Here is a 16,139-nt window from a genome sequence, read left to right as displayed (position 1 = left end):
GATACTATATGACAAGCATTAACACACGATATACACTCAATAAAAGGTATTTGCCACTTTCTATATACTTCCTTAGGTTTCCTTCTTTTACTATAAGGGCAAATTTTTCTTTATTTTCATTTTCTCAATTAATTGTTTTAGAATTCTTTTATCACTGATTTTGGTTCTACTAATTGGTATCTTTAAAAAAAACCCATCATCTTTGATCTATATCTCCTAAAATTTAGGATTAAAATGGTGTTAATACAGTATGTTCAGAATATACTGTTTCCCTGCTCCCCTTTCACTTTATTTTGTTGTCTTTGTCTTTTATTTCACCATCTTTATCCTTTTTCATAGTTGTCATATCTTTATAACTTTGGGGAACTCAGGCATACATTCTGAAACTTTTCCTCTGGTTTTCCTGTAGTAAAAAAATTTTCAGAAGTATAATCAGCCTCTGACTCTTTAGGATAATGTTACGTTTTTCTCCTGAACTGTTTTTTTCACAAACTCCATGTTTTTTTTTTATCTGTTTATTCACACTTAATGAGGAAAGTGCTTTCCAATACTGTAAGGATTTTCTCTGAATTCCCACCTGGGCCTGAGCAGAATTCCTCTCTCAGATCAACCCAGGGCACAAGGAAATGGGTAATTGCCTTGCTTCTAGCTCAAGTTTCATAATCTGGCAGATTACCTGCTGACTGAGGCACACTTAACTACTTTTCTTACTGCCTGGTTCTCTAACACCAAACAGAATAGAGACATTTAAAACCACAATCCCGTGAATACACTATTACCAGGATTCTTCATGATTTTGCCTTAATTTACAGACCTGGATATCCTCCTTCAGGATGGCATTACCACTTTCTCTCCAGGGCCTGTATACCACTTTCTGGGAGTTGTGGTTGCTGAGGAGCATGAAATGTGAGGAGAAGGAAAATAACACCAGCATAGTACAGGGACCCCTGGTTGAGTTACCATGTCTCTGAGCCAGAGACCTAAGAGTAACAGGGAATTTAAGCTCCTCTCTACCACTTACAAACCTTGAAGGTTTTTCTGTTGTAAAAAGTAAAGCATAATAAGCAGGCAATAGAGCTCCATCGAATTGTCATGGCAAAAATCACTCCAAGAATCTCATAACTGTCAGTCTGATTTTTCAAAGGTGGGTAAGTCTATCTCTTTTATGGGTATTTCAGAGGGAATATAGGAGAGGACAATTCAGTCACTGTTGGCCAATTACTATTTTAAATAACCAAGAAAGCTTTTCTAACAACTGGCATTATCAGACAATGGAATATGATGACACTGTATGAACTTTTCAGGATAGAACACATTCCTACAGAAACTAGGTGCTCATGGAAGAGCAATGGCTATATTAGAGGGAGGCTGGCAGATGAATTCTTAAGCCCTTCCCAAAGTCTAAGAGTCTAGGAAATAACATATTTAATTAATTTAGCTACCTAAATATTGTTTCAATAAATATTTTATTAAATTTCTTATATGGGATGATTTGCATACTGTCAGACTCCTTTAATTAACAAAACATATGGCTTTGATAGGGAAAACATGCCTAAAAATTCTCACAGCTAACAGTGGTACGCACATGTTCAAAATAAAGTTGTTTTTCACTTAGGCTCAAAATTCCTTTCTTTAAAAAAAAGTAAATAAAAAAGTACTTCCCTGGTCTTAGGCAAGCTGAAACAGGCCTATTTTTAAAAACTGTAAATAAGGTATTGGACTGATCTAGGACAAAATATTGGTATGAACTCTTCGCAATCTAAAGCCAAAAAGTAACTTATTTTGAAAATACTTTCAATTCATTTTTAGTTCAGTAAAGACAAAGATGACTGTGTGAAGCTAACTTGTCTAATTCCTTTGTTATCAGGTACTTCATACAGCACTCATTCACATCAAATGGTACCTTTAACAGATCATGTTCCCCAGCATTTGCTGCATAACTCCATATAAGTTTTCTGGTACCAGTGGGATCTGCCCAGGCAAAGAGTCGAACTTGTCTTGGCAGCAATACCATTTCTTCCTGTGACCCACTGAAATGCAAGCAACAGAGGGAAGATTAAAACATCCTGGCCTTGAGAAACCTAGACCCGTGGTTTATTGAGGAAAGGACTGGCGCAAACATCTTATAAAATTGCCTTTGTTAATAAAACACAACTCTGCCTAAAAATAAGTACCCTAAAATGCCCAATTAACTAACGATTTTGAAGCTTGAGGGAACAGAATACTGCCCTTTCTGAAGTTGCAGTATACTCTGAACTGATCTAGGCAAGATCACACTAATGAAATTCATCAGAGTTCATCTACAGAAAAGGCTGTAAATAGTAAAAATTTTTTTTAATTAAAAAAAAATTTATTTGGCTGTGCTGGTCTTAGTTGTAGCATGCAGGATCTTCATTGCCGTGCGCAGGATCTTCATTAGGGCATGTGGAATCTTTAGTTGCGGCATCTGGAATCTTTAGTTGCGGCATGTGGGATCTAGTTCCCTGACCAGGGATCAAACCTGGGACCCCTGCATTGGGAGCACAGAGTCTTAACCACTGGACCACAAAGGAAGTCCCAATAGTAAATTTTTTTAGTAGCAGAACAACTTTACTTGGTGCTCAAATTTAAGATTTTAATCAAATGCAACGCATAAGAAATAAGCTCAGAGGAAAAAAAAAAATTCGGTCCATGTACCACTGCTACTCAAAGCGTGGTCTGTGGACCAGCAGCATTAGTATTACCTGGAGGCTTGCTGGAAAGTGCAAAATTCTGGGCCCCACTTAAAACCTACTAAATCAGAACCTACATTTTAACAAGATTTCTAAGGGATCTTAATATTGATACTTAAGTTTAGAAGTATTGGTCTGGATAATACAAAAGACTTTCCAGAGAACTAAAATAAAAAGTAACCCAATTAGGGTTTAATCCCAATGTATGCTTTTAAATCTCTCAGCAGATTCAAGCCATGAGAGTTATGAATACGTTAAATCTGCAAGGCATTATTTTATATATATACATATATAATGTATATTACTATTTTATATTTTATATATACATATAAAATAATGCCTTGAAGATTTATAATAATAATTCTTTGCAAATATATATTACATATTTTAAGGATTTAAAGCTATCTGTTATATCATTATTTAATGGCATTACCCAAGCCAAATGATAGCACAGACAAGAACAACAAAATTCCTATCAGCCTGTACTATAATACATTCAACACCACTACTTAATCTTCTACTTTAATCTTTCTTTAATCTTCTGCCCTCTTATTTAATCTTCTACTATTCCTACCAAAAAACTAGATACAGATTTACAGGGAGCGGTTCCCTGAGCATCACCAGACTACAAAAGAATGATAATACTTAAACAGGTTCACAATTCCTTACGTGCAATTCTGAAGTTTAAAAAGCTCCGAAACTCCAAATATTTTTCTCTAAGTTTGGTGTCAAACATCATGTGGCAGCAAAACTTGATCTGAACTGATGTGAAACTGTTAACGGTTTCATTTATCCCACTTACTGTGAAGGTTCACAACTTTTGCTACAGGAATACTAATGTGTTTGGTTATAGAGTACTGTCTCAAAACCTGCTACGGGTATTATCAATAAACATCATGTATCCCTATTGCCTTTCTAAAATCTGAAAACATGTAGAATGTGAAACATACCTAGCTCCAAGTATTTCCTGGAAGGAACTATGGACCAGTAAAAGCAAATCAGATTTTCCAAGAACCCTTTTTTTTCATACCTCTGTTTATATGTGAGGATGTTCCATGGTGTGTGGTTTACTATTAGGGCAGGTGCGGATCCCTCATGGTAATCAGAAAAGCTTATGACAGTTGAATGTGGAGCGGTATCTACATCCACCAAGATACCCCCATTCTATTGTAGAAAAAAAAAAAGAGTATGTTTGAGGTATTGGCTTAAACTGCACATGGTACATTTAGAATTTCAATCACTTATATAGATATTACAAAGTTCGTTTTCCTAAGTTCTTACTGAAAAGCACACTGGCTCTGATCTCTTACAAATATATGTACAGCATTATATATTGATATTTTAGTATACCTTCAATTAATTATCAGTATATTTTATAGCATGTCTTAATAAAATGTTTTAAAGCAAACTTTAAAAATCAAAGACATTTTATTTTAAAACAGGAAAACTTACCAGATCTTCTAAGCTCAATAAAGTGCCATTATCCTGTTGGTTATAAAAGAATGGCTTAGAGGATCCTTCATAGCCCACCACTCTCACACAAAGTTTGCCTGAAAATTTTTCAGGCCAAAATGGAAGGTACTGAAAATATAAAAGTTAATATCAGTCTTAAAACAATACTACAGTATAAATAAAACAGTGGCTAATAAAGTTTCCAATTCTAATTCAGATCATGATTCAATTATTACTAAGTTTCTTAAAATAGCCCCTCTCCATCTAATATTAAGATTACTGACAATATAATGATTATTTATGAAGCCAAAGAAACTCCATCAGAAGAATAGTTATATTAGTCTTTTCATACTTACAGAATAATTACAATGTGAGAAACTGAAGTGCTATTAAGAACATCTCAAGTATTTGAATATTTAAAAATTATAATCTTAATAACATTTGCTTTTATGTATAACCCATTTTAATTCCTTAATCACCATGAATTCTTTCACAGATTATCTTATCCTAGATAAACCAGAAGACAACTGAAGGCAGAGGACCTTGCTGGAAGTCCTGACACTATCCTCCAGGCTGTCTGATCTTAATCAAATCATGCACCTTTTTGAGCCTGTTTCCTTATCTGTAAAACTGAGATCTTAGTTCCTAAAAAGAAAGCTCCCTCTGTTATAGAATACTGGGTAAATTCTATTTCTAAAAAAAAATACTACTGCTATCAAACTCACATCAAAGATAAAAACATAAGGAGCATTTATTTGCTACCAAGTCTACGGAGATCATTCCATGTGCCTTGGAAAGGCCATGCCTCTTAGAGGTCTGTGTTTGTAGTGTAATTGGAATCCTTCTCTTAACCCTTTGCTAAATATTTTTTTTAATAATTTTAGAATTCTTTTGAGATGTACAGAAGAACAGTCCTATCCTTAAGTCAGGTGGCTTGGTTGAAAAGTCGGGCAAATTCAAGCAACTAACACTTGTCTTTGCATCTGTCCTCTCCCCACTCTTTCCTTATTCTCTTCACGTTTCATCTTGTTGAGTCTGCAGAAGTTTAGTTCAAATGCCAGATCTTCTATGTAACTTTTCCTTTTGATCTAGACCACAATGATCTCAACCTCCAATAACTTTACTGACCTAAAAAAGTAAGATTCAATTTCCTTCTCTGTAAAGCAAGGTGGTTGAATTTTTGGAATTTTTCAAGGAAATTTCCAGCTCATCTATTCAGAGATCCTATAATCACCTATAACTTACCATACACTGTCTTTTTCTCCATGTATTAATTTATATGAGTCTTAAGCCCTCCAACAAGATTAGATGCTTCTTGAATACAAAGACGTTACCTTGCTATTGACACAATACATAGTATTTTATGTACATTTTACAGTACATACCCATGTTTATACATATAGGAAGAACTAGAGAATGAGTGTTAACAGTCTAGACTGAACTAGTGGTAAATATTATCCACAATTTTTTTCTTCTTTTTTAACATATGCTTATAGTATGAAATAAAAGTCTTTCAAAGCTGGCTGTCATATTTTAACCCACAAATATGGTAGCAAAGTGAGTATGACAAAGAGATATACATAATTCTTATTTTTATGTCTATATTTATTTGTACATTTTAGGAGCCAGTTGTATTAAAGGAAAATATTACCTCTGAAGAAGCAATATAGTTCCATTTATTAGTTGGCATTGAGCCATCAGGTGCAATTTCACCAACTTCTAGTTCTAGTGATGACTTGTTCACAATAGTATAAAAGGGAGTCAAAGTAACTATTCGTGTAAGATTAAAACTGCTCATTTTGATGCTAACACCAACCTGTAAAAAGCAAACAAGCTTATCATTTCCCAGTACTTTACATAGCTTGAAATACACACACACACACACACACACACACACACACACACACCCTATTCACATACAGCCTTCTTAAAATATTTTAAAATTAAGATTTCTTAAATAAAGTAACTGCTAAGAGCCATATTCCATGACTGATTATCTTCTCACTAAGAAGAAAAATTTTGGTTCCTTAGTTTGGCTCCATCAGAAACAAATTCAAGAAATATCACTCAGTAATTTAACTAACGATGACTTATAATAACAAACTTAATTTTAAAAAATCCTTGACTTTTTAACATTCCAAAATAAATTGTTTTAAAATTAGTGTACAGGCTCAATTTTTGCTGCTTTATTAACTCTGCTATCAATAAAATAAAATAAACATTTCAAAGTGGTAATAAAACAAGTCAACTTGTATCAGATTATTCAAATTTTCACAAACTTAAGATTTAAGAAACATTTGGCAGGGAGTGGTATGGAATGCAGATTCTAGTATATTCTGAATATTTACCAAGTTGCTTACTTGTATGGATTCAACTCACTGCCTTAAACTTTGACAAATTTAGGTTTTGCTTTGATACTAGTGGCCCTAGAAATTAGCAGAGAGATATAACAGTCCTCCACGTAATACTATGAATTCACATTTCTGTACCCCTTAGGATCCAGCTCATTTACTGATGAAAATGTGAATGAAATCAAAAGTACATAAGCAAGCAAAATCTTACCAGGTATTCCATATTGTTGGCAGGACACTTCACACATCCATAATTTCCCACTGTATCCAATGAAAAACCACTGGACCATGAACTAGTTGAAATTTTTAACTGTACCTACACCAGAGAACACAAACAATCATATAAGAAATCTAAAACACTATATTAATTTTACTTGATGGAATGCTGCTAGACCACTAGAAATTTATTTAGTAACATGAGACAGAAAAATATAACCAAAGGCATGCTGCAAATGGGTAACAGAACCACAGAAACTCTAGGGGACAATGTAATATTTAAAAGCAGAGCTCTGACCTTCCCATTCACCTATGCAATGAGTACAGGGAATTTTAAGATGTATACCAATGCAACCTTCTATTATTTGAAAAGGAATTATAATGTAAAATGATATTTTCCAGTGTTAGACTTGATACAGAGCTAACGAATTCTTAAAGTTTTAGCACACAGAGAATTTATGCTTTTAACATTATTCAGCAAACAAGAAAGGAAAAGTGTTGTGATTAGCAGAATGGAAGACACAATTCCTGTCTTCAATGAGCTTCCAACTAAACAAACAGATAGGAAATACATACTAATAATTATGATGCAAGACTCAATGTGATAACAACTATATAAAAGGGATAATATGCGATCAAGGTGAGAGGGTAAAAAGTTTACTCCTGGCTATGGGATTCAGATAAAGTTGTACAGAAGAGATCTAATTCTGCTCCTGTATTAACCTCCACCTACCCAATAGATTATAAAATACCTGAGTACAACCAGAGGTCAGACACATAAACAGGTACAATATCAAGTATTAATCAAAACTCTAAGACGGGGGTTCTCAAAGTGTGGCCCCTGGACCAGCACCATCAGCAGCACCTGGCAATCTGTGGAAAGTGCAAATTCTCAGATCAGACCCTACTCAGACCTACTGAATCAAACTATGGGGGTCTGACCCTGCAAATTGTTTTCAAAGCCCTCTAGGTGATTCTAACGCACACTGAGATTTGAGAAGCACTTCTCTAAGAGAACATGGATGGAATATCTAGCCCCACTTTAGATGGTCAGAAAATCCTTCACACATGTCAGGCTGGAGCAGACTGCCAAAGGATGAACAGCGGATAGCCAGAAAACATGAGGCAGACAGGCAAAGCACAGGGCAAGAGGCATTCTAGGCAGAGACTGCAGCCATACAAAGGCATAGAGGTAAACTATACCAAGATGCGACTCTGAAAAGGAAAGAAGGGACCAGAGCATAACGGATCAGGCCTTACACATTAGGTTTCTCTCACGAAGGCCTGCTTTAGTGCTTCACACATAGGAGGGTTCAGTTAAAATAAACCAAATTCAACTGTTCTATCTTTTGAAATGCCATTGCATCACTGGTAACCTACATAAAATCAAGGTTTCTACTTGACACTATGTCAAGAACAGAAGTAATTCTAGGGGCACCAGAGAAAAAGGTAACTCAGCCTTGGGACACTATTGTCGTTAGTCCCTAATATCCCACTTAACCGTGTATTCCTTAAAAGTCCTCTTGGACCTAATTCATACCTGTGACACTGAGCAAAGAGGTAAGCATGGCATTAGATAAACAATAAACAGGTAATTCGTTTTATCAATAAAAACACACCTTATTTTTACTAAAAATGTTCTTCTTCTTGAAAGAGAATAAAATAACATCCCTAAAATCAGCTGGATGTTTCACATGAATTTCTTCTGAACGATACTGGAGAACCCGAGAAGTCTTGTTGATTAGCCAATAGGGACTAAAGATGGATAGCTCCATCTGGCTGCCAATTCGCTTGACATGTATTGACAGGTCAACTGTCATCGCTTCTGTGGAGTCAGAAGAAAAATACACAAGAAAGAATTCGGGAAGTGTATCACATATACGGAAATGTCCGTTCCAGTTTTTGCCCTGATATTTCACCAGAACTAATTCCATTATTTCTCCACTGATTCTCGAATGTAGAACATTGGCAGCACTGCCTTCTGCTAGCTCGTGAGTTTCTGCTGTTCCCTAAAAACAAACAAACAAAAACTAAATTTGCTTACCAATTTTTTAAAAACCTCTGCAATAACATCCATATTTTATACAAATACTAAGTAACCTACCAGATTCACATTAACTGATAAGTCTTCAAGGTACCAACTTTACATATTATGAATATCCAACAATTACTAATGATTAAAAATAAAACACTATATCATAGCCAAAGTCAGAAACTGTCTTTTGGTCATTAGCAGGCCAATGGTTATAAATTTTGAGAAAAAGACCTGTGCCAAGAATCAAAGGCTGGATTCCAGAACACTGGCTGTTTTCCATTAACAGCTATGTCATTAAATGAGCCACTTAATTGCCTGGACTTCAGCTTCATCCTTTATTCACATACTACACCTAATAGTTCTCATACAAATAGAATAAGAAAAGTGATATCAAGCTATGCTGACAAGCTATCTAAGGTGGAACTACTTTAAAAATGAGTAATAGCAACATAATTAATTTGGCTTCCTTACTGAAAACATCTCTTGTCTAAATACTACTTAGTTCATCTAATTAATTTTATTCTCTGCAACTCAGGGATGGCTCATTGTCAGACAAAGAAAATAAATTTAGGTTCCAAAGACTTTCCAGATTTTTGTATTTTGATATGTTGTGGCATGTACAAATTTAAAAATATTTATCATACTTCATTACTAGAAAATGTTCCCCAATATTTTTTAAGACAGTAATTATTTTTCAGTTCAACAGAAACTTGAACCAAATAATCATCACTTTAAAACAAAAAACTTTAAAATTAACTTCATAATAAATTAAGATGAAGTATTTTCTCACTGGCATTTTCCCATACTTTAGCTAAGATAATTATACAGATAATAAGGAGACTATTATAATTATTAATTTAGAGCAGATGCAGCAGAGTTTAGTGGTGGAGAACAAGGAACCAAATTGCTTAGGTTCAAATTCCAGCTCTACTATTCATTAGCTGTGGGATCCTGGACCTGTCACTTAACCCCTCTGTGACTCAGTTTCCTCATCTGTAAAATGGGTCTAATAACAGTACCTTCTTCAGGAAGTTATTGTAAGGACTATATATGTTAATACATGTAAAATACATGACATAGTGGCTGGCACAAAGTAGATGTTATACCAGTTTTTGCTATTATTAATGTTATTAAAGCATTACAAGTAGATGAATGTAAAACACTGACCTCAACTAAAAATACCATTAAAAAAAAAACAAACCTGAATTCACTCCATGTAATAATAAAAGTCAAACAAAATGCAAGAGGCATACCTCAAGTAAATATCTTAGAGAATATGGGAGAAAATTCCGCAAAGTGACAGTAGGGTAAAGATGAATGATGTAAGCTGGATCCCAGTCTTTCCTGTGTGTACATATATAGGTTAATTCATCAGGCACAGCAATTGTATTGACTATAAGAGGTAAGAAGTTGACTTCTGTTGACGGACACTGCAGCATGCATCTGACTTCCCTGCTCCGATGAAGTTCCTCCTTCCAGGAAATATATGTGGTGGATTCTTTGTACTGATTCTCTAAAATACCAGCTGGCTGAATGAACAACTGACATCTACAGAAGAAGAAAACAGAGTGGGAAAAACGTTTTTATTGAGAACATAAGAAAAAGAATCTCATTAATTCTTCTTGATAACTCTACAAGATAAGTACTATTATTCCTATTTTTACAGATGAGAAAAACAAGGCTAAGAAACTTGCCCAAAGTCACACAGCTGACTCATGGAGGCACCTTCTGGGAAAAAATATTCTGTAAAAAATGACAACTTAAAAAAAAAAAGTCATTTCAAATACAAAGGCAATCTAATAAAAATAAGTCTCAGAGGGTTCCCCTGGTGGCGCAGTGGTTGAGAGTCCACCTGCCGATGAAGGGGACACGGGTTCGTGCCCCGGTCTGGGAGAATCCTACATGCCTCAGAGCAGCTGGGCCCGTGAGCCATGGCCGCTGGGCCTGCGCGTCCGGAGCCTGTGCTCCACAGCAGAAGAGGCCGCAGCAGTGAGAGGCCTGCATACAGCAAAAAAAAAAAGCCTCAGAAAATTCTAAAACATCAAGTATACAACAGGAAATTTCATCTGGTAAATTCAACAATATAAATGTATTTCTCTATATGTCTCAAAACTGGCTTTTACAGATCTTTAGATAATAAGAATTATTATTATGTAGAATATAGATATTTTACTCTTTTCTAGAATAAAGATCCTAATTCACAGAATTAAAAATATATATTATGAACCTTTTATATCAACATATTTAAGGAAGTATCTACCTATATGAATCTAAAGGAACATGGAACTCCTCTTCAGGTCTGGCTACTCCAATGCGCTCCAATAACTTCACATTCTTAACATATTTATAGATGATGAAAGCAATAGAGAAATGGTTTTTAATCTGTTGGACAAAAAAACATACAAGTTGTTTAAAAAGATGTAGACGTTCAAAAGAAAAATGTGAGCCACACACAATCACTTTTGGATCTAAAAAATTTCAAGCCCAATATTGGAAGATATTTTTATGGTAATTGAAAAGTTTTAAGATATTTAAGGAGCTATATATATGAAACTTGATGGTTAAACAGAAGTTAAAAATTATTAGGATATTCACATGTTCATATATTACAGACTGAATTTTTTAGTGTGTATTATTATCTTTCAAATACTTATTAATCTTTGAGGATTTCAGTCATAATATTTTCCTCATTACAACCTTTTCTCAATGCACCATACAACTAAACAGAAAAGGATAGTAAAGGAAACATGAGGTAAATAAATACAATACAATCCTTCCTTAACTACAGTGTAATATAGGTTGGAGCTAATAGTAAACTGAGAGACAATGACCAAAATTGGAAATCCTTTCATTTTTATCTGATGTTATAGGTAGGAAGAAATATTCTTCTGCTGACCATATGCTGAAATCTGTAATAATGCAGAGAAAAAGAAAAATCGATAAAGCCTTAAAGGTGGAAAAAAATATTTATACAGATTAATATGCTAAGATTTTTTTCTGGGGAGACCATTTCAATATTCCTTCATACATACTTGAAAAATACAATACAAAGAGAATGGAATGTTATCCTATTTGACAACCAGCTATTACTGCAATACTCCTCAGTTCTGAATCTTTAAAGGAATAGACAAAAAGTTTCATTAAAATCATAAGTAACCCAGGAGACAACAAAAATGGGCTTTAAATTAACAACAGCATTTCATGAGACATTTAAAATGAAGAATATTACAAAAGTAAGTTGGACAGGAAATACCCAGTTCAAACTATTATTTATTTCTGAACAATCAGTACTGACCTAATGAAGTTTTATTATATTTCTATATTCAGCCAAATGATTTAATATTTCTTGATATACTTAAAGGAACACAATTCACTTTAATGCATTACCTGCAGAGGAGAACGAAGGGTAATTACTTTGTTCCCTTCAGTTGCATCAATTTGTACCACAAGTGAGTCAAAATGACTGGCATTGGGATTCCATACATTATACAATCGCCGTCCAGGTCTGGCAACAGGGACTTTTGTAACTTCTGTATATCCATGAGGTGCTAAGTCAGAGCATAAGTGAGAAACATTCCAAATACTAATTTACCTAAATTTTTATAAGACAGATCAGGAGCAGCACCTCAAAATAATGACAAGAGTATTCTTCCTCATGACTAGAAATGCAGACTACACAAAATTCTTTTCTAAGACACAGGAGCTAACAAAGAAAGGAAACTAGTTATTATAAAATATTTTTTGACCCCAAACAACTTCTCTTGGGGTTCTAAATGTATTAAAACAAACAAAATCCAACTTGTTCCTTATTTTCTCAACTATATAACAATAAAAATCGCTTTTCTTTTTGAAATGGTGATAACTACTGTCAACATTTTAAGACTTCTGAATATAGTTATTTTCTCTCCTCACTGAACTCCAGTCCTTTCTGAAGCATACTACATACTGTACTATTTAAGCACATAGAAATAATCTAGGGCTTCCCTGGTGGCACAATGGTTGAGAGTCCGCCTGCCGATGCAGGGGACACGGGTTCGTGCCCCGGTCCACGAAGATCCCACATGCCACGGAGCGGCTGGGCCCATGAGCCATGGCTGCTGAGCCTGCGCATCCGAAGCCTGTGCTCCACAACCGGAGAGGCCACAACAGTGAGAGGCCCGCGTACAGAAAAAAGAAAAAAAAAGAAATAATCTAGTTTTCTAAGGTAATTCTTAAATTAATCAAGTTTAATTTTCTCAAGTTTAGAGGAAGAAAACAAAAGTTTATCAACTATTTGTTTCAAGCCTTTAAAAATGTTGTCTCTCAAGGTTATCTGCAGCAAGTATTTTTCCGTATTTTATCAAAAATAAGCTGACACCAGTAATTCCAAAGATACCCTTAAAAGTAGCATAAGTATAGCATACCAAAGGTCAGAGAGAAGAGGGAGCTCTCCTGACGGCTCAGTGTAGATAGCTTCCCTTGACATGAAAGTTCCATGCTGGCATATTCCAATTCCAATTTCTGACCGGCATCAACATCACACACATCACTTTTCTCAAGGGAGCCCATCACTCTGAGATTCTGATTGGGCTGCACCTTAATGGGAACACCTACAGAATTTGTTACTGTAAAAGGTGCCCTGTCTTTTAAAGAGTAGTCAAAAGTAGAAGCAGTGCCCTCTGAAAAACCCTGAAAAGGAACACAACAGCACAATAAAATTTTTGCAAAATTCAAATTTTTTTTAAAAACTAAATTTCAACTACACAGTTTTTAGAAACGAATGTTGATGACAAACAAAAATAATGCATACGTTTCCATTTAAAATTCCATTTGAAATAGTCCAAGCAAGAACCAAACTATGAAATAGTCCAAGCAAGAACCAAACATACTTTTGCTAAATTGTTGAAAACATTAAGACAGCTTTTGGATATTGTTATATTCATTGTATCTCCTGAAGAAATATCAACTTCTGTTTCTGGCTCAGGAAGTAGAATAAAATAATCTCCTGGCATCAAACTTTTATCCTGGACTGGATTCTTCTTTACCTACGAGGATAAATACATAGCAAATTTATTAGCCAACGAATAATAAAATTAAAATACTCTCGATAGAGTCAAGGATAAATTCTCCTAACCTTGTCACTTTGTATTAAGACTCCTCAAAAGTCTCATTTTCAAAAATATTCAGTGCTTCACCCTGACTTAGCACAAATCAGCATTCTTTCTTTCAGTGTGTAGTCCAGGCATAGGGAAATGTTTAGAGTTGTGCCATGGAAGGACTCCAAGTAAGTTACAATATTTGTCTTTTGTGCATTCACCAGAGAAAGCTATTTACCCAGTGTCACCTAATTGGTCATTTTACTTTGATGAGCACTCTAAGAGGACCCTGAAGTCTAAACTGATCCTTATTGGAAGTAACATCTGGAATTCCTTCTACTTTTTACCAGTAACACCTATAAATAAGTAATATGATAAGCTTTCAACCAGCCATCAGATTCCATCATAGTTTTCATTCTAAAGGCATTTCAAAAGTCTTATAAAACATCCTTTGTTAGCCTGCCTACTCCAAAGAGAGGTAGGTCAGAAATATTACTTCTACTTTACTGAGAGGAAATTAGGACACAGGTTAAGTGACTGCTCATCTTTAAAATAAGAATCTGCTAAGTCAATTTCAATGCCTCACACTTGAGTCAAGTTGCCCCAGAGAAGTGTGCTGTGATAATTTGTGAAGGGTATAAAACTTGTGTTCCTGTTAATCTAGGAAGATGTGTTTCAGTATGTAGGACTCTGCAGTGTTCTCAGGAAGTACCATGAAGAGATGACACAAAGAATTCATGAACCAGAATAGCAGTTCTTGGATTTTTTGGTCTCTTAAAATGATTGAGGATCCCAAAGAGCTTCACTTATGTGGGTTATTATCTATCAGTATGTACTCTATGAGAAACTAAAACTGAGAAAATTTTAAATATTCACTTAAAACCAACAGTTACATGTTAACATAAATAATATTTTAATGAAAAATAACCATTAAAAATACATAGTGAGAAGACGAGTATTTACAAATCTCTTTAGTGCAAGCCTTAAGAGAAGACAAGTGGACTCACTTCTAATTTTGTATTCAATCTGCTGCAAAATTGCATAGTCTCTGGAAAATTCCACTGTATGCCCATGAGAGAATGAGAATGAAAATGATATATAATGTCTGAATATTATTATGAAAAGAATTTTGATCCCATGATCCTCTAAAAGGGCCTCAAAGATCCTGGACTACATCTTGAGAATCTCTGAACTAACATATATATATATATATAAATGAATATACACAATGATATTATTTTATTATGATTTCCTTACAGCAAGCCTTAAATTCCATGGTCTCTTCCCCTCCACTCTCTCAATCAGTGGCTCCCATACAGCATGGGTCTCATTGTAATAATGAACCTGGAAAGGCACAGAATTATGAGAGTCTTTAAACATTAACTACATATTTCTATAACCAGTAGGAAAAAATATTAAGTAATGTTATATGCCAATAACCATTTTAACAACATACCTAAGGACACAAAGGATATTTATAAAGAGGGTGCATTTTATTTTACTCTTACTTTGCTCCATAAACCAATTATTTAGCAAAAGAACCCTTAAAAAGTAATGACCAAATAAATAATACTATACATGAATAAATTAAATGTTAGAATGTATTATCTATTCATATATATACTTGCTATGGTCATGCACACAAAAAAGCTCACTTCTTAATTCCTCCATTGTACTTTTAAGGAAGTTGCCTCTGAAGGTGGGTAATAATTCATGTGGTCATACCTCTAGTGTCATGTCAGCAGAAGCAGCCATTAGGGAAGTCCAATTTTTAATGCTTCCTGAAAACTTAGACTCCGCCAATAACAGAGGTACAGTTCGATGCCCAAGACCACATTCTAAGGTAACTTGAACTGACTGGACAACAACAGCACAATTTTCCTCTATCAGTGGAGTTTCAATGTCTCTGAAATTTTCTGTTATTTCTGTGGCCATGTCAACACCAAGAAACCAAGAGTTAAAATCACTAATAGATTTGACACCCCAAAGATGTTCCATTTCCTTAGATATATCTTTGGATTCCTCTTCTTTTGTCTTTGGAGACAGAGCAGCCATTATTGTCATCACAGTATTAAGAATTATGGGTGAAATCTTTAAAAAAGAAAGGAGAAAAAAATTTAGAATAAATTATTTCCCAGATGAGAAGAACCAATATATAACACACAAAATTTAAAGTAACTAATTAAAATTTTATATATATTAAATTAATAACTGAGGAAAACAAAAGAGAACACACAAAATCATGTGCCAAGTCAACTAACCTCAAAACAGTGATTTCTGCCCAGGTTATTCTGGAATT

At 34.6% G+C, this 16,139-nt stretch overlaps 1 protein-coding gene across 3 annotated transcripts in view; it reads right to left on the bottom strand.

Moving 5' to 3' along the window:
* The window catches only part of VPS13C (vacuolar protein sorting 13 homolog C), a 173,977-nt gene that overhangs the window by 32,541 nt on the left and 125,297 nt on the right, over positions 1-16,139 (bottom strand). For 2 of the 3 annotated variants that reach the window (XM_024735158.1, XM_024735159.1), the window contains exons 52-64: positions 15,566-15,931; positions 15,098-15,184; positions 13,634-13,789; positions 13,169-13,433; positions 12,153-12,313; positions 11,026-11,147; positions 10,019-10,313; positions 8,350-8,739; positions 6,726-6,830; positions 5,815-5,979; positions 4,164-4,292; positions 3,742-3,875; positions 1,904-2,030 (exon numbers count right to left, since the gene is read on the bottom strand). In XM_024735158.1, the coding sequence (XP_024590926.1) occupies positions 1,904-2,030; positions 3,742-3,875; positions 4,164-4,292; positions 5,815-5,979; positions 6,726-6,830; positions 8,350-8,739; positions 10,019-10,313; positions 11,026-11,147; positions 12,153-12,313; positions 13,169-13,433; positions 13,634-13,789; positions 15,098-15,184; positions 15,566-15,931 (2,502 nt within the window). The remainder of the gene's footprint in view (positions 1-1,903; positions 2,031-3,741; positions 3,876-4,163; positions 4,293-5,814; positions 5,980-6,725; positions 6,831-8,349; positions 8,740-10,018; positions 10,314-11,025; positions 11,148-12,152; positions 12,314-13,168; positions 13,434-13,633; positions 13,790-15,097; positions 15,185-15,565; positions 15,932-16,139) is intronic. The other variant, XM_024735160.1, reaches the window with a different exon arrangement.

Source organism: Neophocaena asiaeorientalis, unplaced genomic scaffold (genome assembly GCF_003031525.2).
Source record: "Neophocaena asiaeorientalis asiaeorientalis breed wild unplaced genomic scaffold, Neophocaena_asiaeorientalis_V1.1 scaffold264, whole genome shotgun sequence".
Lineage (NCBI taxonomy): Eukaryota > Metazoa > Chordata > Mammalia > Artiodactyla > Phocoenidae > Neophocaena > Neophocaena asiaeorientalis.
The sequence above is the reverse complement of the archived record's forward strand: the minus strand, read 5'-3'. Positions and strand labels throughout refer to the sequence as shown.